This window comes from Melospiza melodia, chromosome 2, assembly GCF_035770615.1.
Source record: "Melospiza melodia melodia isolate bMelMel2 chromosome 2, bMelMel2.pri, whole genome shotgun sequence".
NCBI lineage: Eukaryota > Metazoa > Chordata > Aves > Passeriformes > Passerellidae > Melospiza > Melospiza melodia.
Genome location: NC_086195.1, coordinates 66706710 through 66713482, shown reverse-complemented (window position 1 = coordinate 66713482; position 6773 = coordinate 66706710). Strand labels below are relative to the sequence as shown.

The 6773-nt window shown below is 56.8% G+C and overlaps 1 protein-coding gene across 2 annotated transcripts; it reads left to right on the top strand.

Annotated features, from left to right (window-relative positions):
* The first annotated feature begins 710 nt into the window (after positions 1-710).
* On the top strand, positions 711-1861 carry LOC134415144 (thyroid hormone-inducible hepatic protein-like). Of its 2 annotated transcripts, none has more exons than XM_063150445.1 (2): positions 711-1194; positions 1485-1861. In XM_063150445.1, exon 1 carries the CDS (start codon positions 775-777, stop codon positions 1174-1176), a length of 402 nt encoding a protein of 133 aa, XP_063006515.1. In that variant the 5' UTR covers positions 711-774; the 3' UTR covers positions 1177-1194; positions 1485-1861. The 2 variants fall into 2 exon arrangements, with proteins under 2 accessions (XP_063006515.1, XP_063006514.1); XM_063150444.1 differs by having other exon boundaries at positions 1480-1861.
* Positions 1862-6773: the final 4912 nt, after the last annotated feature.

Below are 6773 nucleotides of genomic sequence, written 5' to 3'. Positions count from 1 at the left end.
AGAATAACAACAATGGCAGGGAACCCACGTCCACAATCCCCTGGGGGCAGCAATGGCACTGTGCTGCTGCCACAGCAGTTACACATCATGGAGTCAGGTCCCTGTCCCTGTCCACATCCCTGCTGGGTGCAGGGGAGCTTGGGGGCATTGGATGTCTCTGGGCACCCAAATCTCTGGTCACCAGCAGGCTCCATTGTCCCCAGACACCCAGTGGGACAATGTTCCAGTGAATTTCCAGTGTGTTCCAGATTTCCCTGTGTGTGCTAAAGGAGTTGCTCAATGTCCCCGCAGTGTTCACGTCCTGAGCGCATGGCAGCAGGAACGAGGGGAGGTGACCGTCCCCTGCAGCCTTCCCACACTGGGCACAGGAGCTGGAGCCACAGGCAGAGGGCCCCAGGACTGAACGTGTTGGGGCACTGAGATAACACAGGGCAGGATGGGAGAGACCCTGGGCACCTCTCCTCCTGGCTGCCCACCACCCCGTAGCTCCTGGCATGGGGAGGCAGCAGGACCCCCGGCCAGCTCGGGTGAAGGCCACGGGGAGGCTGGGCCAGGAAAGATTGCACAGAGCCAGGGACACAGCAGGGCCGAGCCCCGGCTGGGCTGGAGCCAAGCCCGACCCCAAGGGCATCCAGCCCAAGCAGGGCTGGCAGGGGAGGACAGCAGGGCAGGGCCGTGCCCCAGCACTGCATAAAAAGCCCCCACAGGGCCAGGGAGCAGTGAGCCTGTGAGAAGAGCCCAGAGCAGCAGTGCCAGAGCTGTAGGAGAAGGGCCATGGAGCAGTACTTCTCAGCCACGCAGAAGATGGAGCAGGAGGTGATGTTCCCCAGCCTGCTGCGAGGGGTCTTCCCGCAGGAGGAGGGGGCAGCCCCGGCTGCCGAGAGCCGCACGGACCTCTACGAGCGCTACCAGCTCCTCAAGGCCATCAAGCCCATGGTGGAGAAAGGCCTGGCCTCTGGGGGTGACCAGAGCCCCAGCGGTGCCGACACCGACGGCGACGCATCCTTGGACGGCAACGGGGCCGAGGATGCCCAGCTGGAGGAGCGCCTGTCCCAGCACCTGACTGGCCTGCAGCAGGTCCTCACCCACCTCACCAGGGACACCAACGCCCTGACCCGCAGGTACAGCCAGATCCTGGAGCAGATCAACCTCAGCGAGGGGCAGCCCAGCTGGTGACCCTGTCCTGGCCACCAGGTAAGACCTGGGGACATGCACAGTCCAGGGGCAGCAAGACAGTGGGTGGCCTCCCTCTTGGGAGAGGTGCCCAGCAGTGAAGGGGTGGGGATGTGCTGGGAAGGGCCTGGGAATGGGGGCTGTCCCCTCAGCTGGGGGTGGATATCCCTCTCCATGCTGGAGGAGGGAGCCTGGCCCATTGCTCTGTGCGGAGACTGCAGGGCTTCAGGGTCTGTGGACTCAGGGTTGATGGTCCTTGTGTCCCCCTGGGATGATCCTTGGAGTTAAGGAATGCTGCTGTTGCAGGACAGGTGCTGGTGTCAGGAAGCACAAGACGTCCCCGTGGCTGACCACTGCAGGCTCTCCCCAGTCCCGCTGGCATTCCCCGCTCCGTGGCAGCTGATGGGATCTCCCGGCACCGGCACCGGAGATGGCTGTGAGCACTGCAGGACCAGATGGTGCCTTATCCTCATAGGAAGAAGCATCCGGCTGTGCTGGCCAGGCCATTGGAAGGGCTGTAGGCTCGTGGCCTCCTCTTTATTTTCAAAGAGCGGCACCAAGTTGGGAGTGTTGTGATGTGACCATGACCTCTTTACGGTCCCTGGAGATTGCCAAGCCCTTTTCCAGCTGGTACCTGGACTCCAAGGGCTTTTCCCACTGTTTTTGCTAATAAAAGAATCCCTGGGAAGCCAGTGTTGTCAGTGTGCTGCTTTCACTCATGGAGTGCCCCAGGGACAATGGCAGGGGGACACTGGCTCTGCAGGGTGGGATCTTTCCAGGGCCATGCTGGGGAATGTGAATGGGACAAAGAGTCCCAAAGTTGTGGGATTGTTTGGGTTGGAAGGGATCTTCAGAGACCACCTAGTGCAATGCCCTGCTGTGTGCTGGGACATCTTGCACTAGACCAGGTGGCTCAGGACTGTGTTGAACCTCAGACCTGTGCAAACTCACTGGGCAACCTGTTCCTTTGTGTCACCAGCCTCAGGCTGAAATATTTCTTCCTTTTGTTGACAGCAACACCACAAAAGCTGATGCCTGGTTTCTGTGCCCAAAAAATGGGTGTCTGCCCAGCACTCAGTGCAGTCATGCAACAGTGAGGGGCAGCAGAGCTGTAGGTCTCAGCCCCTCTAGGCAGCAGCCTCCCCAAGATCCCAGCTCCATGTCCAGACACCCCAGCCCTGGGATACACTGGAGATTCCCATCTCCTCTCTCCTGATCACGCCATTCCTCTCAGCTGCTGAGACCACTCTGGCTTTGGCTTGTCCTGCCCCAGCGTGGGCAGCAGGGACAGGGTCTCCAGCCAGCTGTGGGGGTGTGAACTGCTGAGGGCACTGGGGGCTCTGGAGGAGGCAGCTGAGGCCAGACCCAGAAGTGCCCTCTCTGAAAGGGTCCTGGCCAGGATCAAGGGAGCACAAGGACAGTTCTGAGGGGTTTGGGACATGCAGAGTAATGGGAGATGTCTCAGCAGGAGGCCCTGGGGATTATACATAGTCATTTGGACATGAGGGTGGCATTTCCCCTCCCCTGAGCCATGACCTGGCTCCCCAGGAGGACGGTGAGTTGAGGACAGGTTGCCCAAAGACCAGCTCTGTGGCCACAGAGACTCAACGAGCTCACTGCACCAGCACCCAGGAGTCCTGCTTTTCTAGGAAAGCAGCTGCCAGTCAGCAAGTTCCCCAAATGATGGCAAACAGAATTCCCTCCAGACAGAGGGAGGATTTCAGAGCTCATCTGCTCTCTGTCTCTCCTCAGTCTGGGCAATGTTGCAGTCTTGTGATATCCAGAGGAAACGGAGCATGAGGGGCATACTGGGAGAGTCCTCGGCCAGCCCCACTGCAATGGCACCTCTGGCTGGGACATGATGGAGCTGTGCCTTTGGAGCTCCCTGGTCTCCATGCTGATTGCTGAGACAGGTGTTGAACCATAAGGAATGGATGGAGACTGGTTCCTGCTGAGGAGAGGACCATGGAGGGGGCAATGTCCCTCTGGTGGTTTATCTGGCTGTTGCTCAAGGGTGGGATCTGTGTTCCCTGGAGAACACTGCTGGCTGTGCTGGTTTAGGCAGCTGTGGAGTTAATTGTCTTTTCTCTTTTCCGTATTGCCACTCTGGTGTAGGGACTGCAGCACATGGAAACGTGGGAGGAGATACTGTTGGGATAATTGATCTCAACCAACCCACGGGACATTTCAGACTATAACACATCAGTATATAAAGTGTGGGGCAGAAGTGAGCCACACTTGGAATGATGGCCTTTGTCTTCTGAGGTCAGCATTACCTGTGATGGACCCTGCAGTCCTGGGGATTGCTGAACACCCACCTGCCCATGGGAAGTGATGAATTAATTCCTTGCTTTGCTCTGTTTGCATGCATGGCTTTTGCTTTCCCTATTACATTGGTTTTATTTCAGCCCACATCTTTTCTCGTTCTTGCCCTTGATTGTCTCTCTGATCCTGCTGGTGGGGCAGTGAGTGAGTGGCTGTGTGGGCCTTGGTGGGTGGCTGGGGTCAAAGCTCGCTGGTGTCACAGTGAGGGACACTTGCAGTCCCCTGCAGCCATGGCTTTGGGCTTGGGCAGTGCTCAGCAGCCGGAGAGGCTCTGGTGCCCCAGGGCAGTGTCACAGCAGGACACGGGGTGAAGGTCCAACCATGGCTGTTGAACATGACCAGTGGGTGACGCAGGATGTCCCCAAAGGCCGGTGACCTGGGGCAGCTGGAAGGGTTTGCTGACGTCTTGTGGGCCGCTTGCATCCCCCAGGACCCGTGGGCCTCCTCTGGGAGCCGCTGTCCCGGCAGCTGGCTCCGAGCCCGGTGTGCCACAGGAACCTTGTGCCTGCTCTGATTGCAGGGCATTGCACCACGCTGCCCCAGGATGTGCCAAGGCCTGACAGGGCCCTGCTGCTGGCCACAGCTGGTGAGAGGTTCCTGCCCTGGTCCCAGGGGGATGTGGGCAGACAGGGCAGATCAGGCATCCTGGCGTGGCAGGGGGTGCTGGCTCTGTACCCACACTGTTGCTGGCCAGCACAGGGAAAGATCTTCTTCCTCCAGATTGTTGAACAAAATCAGAGTGGCAGCACTTCTTTTAAATATGTTTAGGGACATCATATCCATGAGAGAGCAGTGACTTGGCACTGGGCTCAGTGGGAGTAAGACAAGAGATAAAGCACAGTTTTGATCCAAAATATTGAATGAGTAAAAAACCCCAAATTCCCTTTTCTAACCAGTCCCAGACATCCTAATCAAAAATCCTGCCCAGCCCTAAGAATGGGGGGCTGCCAGTTCCCCTCCCTTCCCACAGGGCAGGTTCCCTGTCTGTACACCCTTGCCTTTCAATTTTTGTGGTGCTCTGGCCTTATCTGTACCACTGACTGCTGCCTACCATTTTCCTCAGCTGATACTGGGGGAAGCAGCCCACAAATTCACACCTGCTCACCTCTGGTCTGGCTCTGTGGTCAGGCAATGTGGCTGTAAGCCAGCAAGGTATGCTCAGGGCTAAGGCAGTGGATGGAGGGCATCATTCCCGTCTGTTCAGCCCTGATGAGGCCTCACCTGGAGTGCTGTGTCCAGTTCTGGTCTTTCTGGTACAAGAGAGACATGGACATACTGGAGAGAGTCCAGTAAAGGGCCACAAAGGTGGCAGAAGAGAAGGAGTATCTTCCATATGAGGAAAGGCTGAGAGAGCTGGTGGTGTTCATATTACGAAAGAGAAGACTGAGAAAGTTGTGATCAGTGTTTGTAAAGATGTGATGGCAGTCAAGAGATTACTCCACAATCTTCCTACTGGTCTTCAGTGACAGGACAGGAAAAGAGTAGCAGGCACAACCTCAAACACAAAATAAATCTCATCTAAACATGAGAAAACCTTTCTTTTTTTTCCCTAAAACTGAAGGTGCTCAAACACTGACACAGGGTACCCAGAAAGGGGGTGGAATCTTCATTCTCAAAGATATCCAATGGTCCCATTGTTGACCTTGCTTGAGCATTTGTTGAAGCACATTGCTTCAGAGGTGCCTTCCAACCTCTCCAGCACTGACTCTGTCTCTGTCCCTGCCTCTTATCCCCTTTGCTGCCAGCCCAGGAGCTGGCTGCAGGCTGCTCACAGCACCTGACCAGGAGGATGCTCTGCCAGGCCTGGGTGGAGGTTGGAACACTCCAAAGCGGGGCTCCTTTGGGGTGGGCCCCACAGTCTCTGACTCTTGTCATTGCCCCTCCAAGGACCCTCCTTCAGACTTGGAACTTTCATGTTTCTCCTCAGCTGACAACTCTTGAATTTTAAAAGTACTTTTTCTAACTCCGTAGTCACTTTTAAATCCTACTGTTGGCCATATTACTCCTTTATAAGCATTTTCAGAAAGTATCACCTGTTCATTATCACCTTCTTTTAGCAGCATTACTCTCTAGGCCAGCTGCCACAGTTGGGCTGGGTGAGACCCACCAGGCCAGCACAGAAGAAGGTGAGTTTTCAGGCAGAGCACATAAGAAATTCACATTCTCTGGATAAACCCACTACTTGTTCTCCTTCTTCACTCCTCAAAACTGCCCAGATCAAGGCAGCTTTCCCATGGCGCTGCCTGCAACGCATCTGCCCTGGGGGAAGGGGCTGGACTCACCATCCTGGGCCTCCAGCAGTGGTAAGGACAGTAGTGACAGGGCAGGATTGGAAAGTACCTGGCAGACCCCAGGCACCTCCTCACCACCACACTCAGAGCACAGGGATGCAGTGGGACCCCCGGCCAGCTCAGGCAAAGGCCACGGGGAGGCTCAGAAGAGATTGCACAGATCCAGGGACATGGTGTAGCTGAGCCCCAGCTGGGCTGGAGCCAAGCGCAGCCCCGTGGCCATCCAGCCCAAGCAGGGCTGGCAGGGGAGGACAGCAGGGCAGGGCCGTGCCCCAGCACTGCATAAAAAGCCCCCGCAGGGCCAGGGAGCAGTGAGCCTGTGAGAAGAGCCCAGAGCAGCAGTGCCAGAGCTGTAGGAGAAGGGCCATGGAGCAGTACTTCTCAGCCACGCAGAAGATGGAGCAGGAGGTGATGTTCCCCAGCCTGCTGCGAGGGGTCTTCCCGCAGGAGGAGGGGGCAGCCCCGGCTGCCGAGAGCCGCACGGACCTCTACGAGCGCTACCAGCTCCTCAAGGCCATCAAGCCCATGGTGGAGAAAGGCCTGGCCTCTGGGGGTGACCAGAGCCCCAGCGGTGCCGACACTGACACAGACCCAGCCTTAGATGAGGGTGCAGACAGCAATCTGGAAGAACGCCTGTCCCATCATGTCAATGGCTTGCAGCAAGTTCTGACAGACCTCACCAAAAACACCAAGGCCCTGACCCGCAGGTACAGCCAGATCCTGGAGCAGATCAACCTTAGTGAAGATCAGTCCAGCTCTTGAGCCTGCACTTCCCGTCTCTGAGGTAAGAGCTTGGGGACACGCAGTGCCAAGGAAGAGCTGGCTGAGGGGTAACAATACTTTGTCCTCATGCCCCATCAGCTGTGTGGTGTTATGATGTTTGCATCACACCCCCAAATCCCAGGAGTTCTGAGTCTGCACTTCACTGCTCAACAGAAACATCCTCCCGTATTAGTCTTTCTCAATTGCCATTGGTGCAAGCTG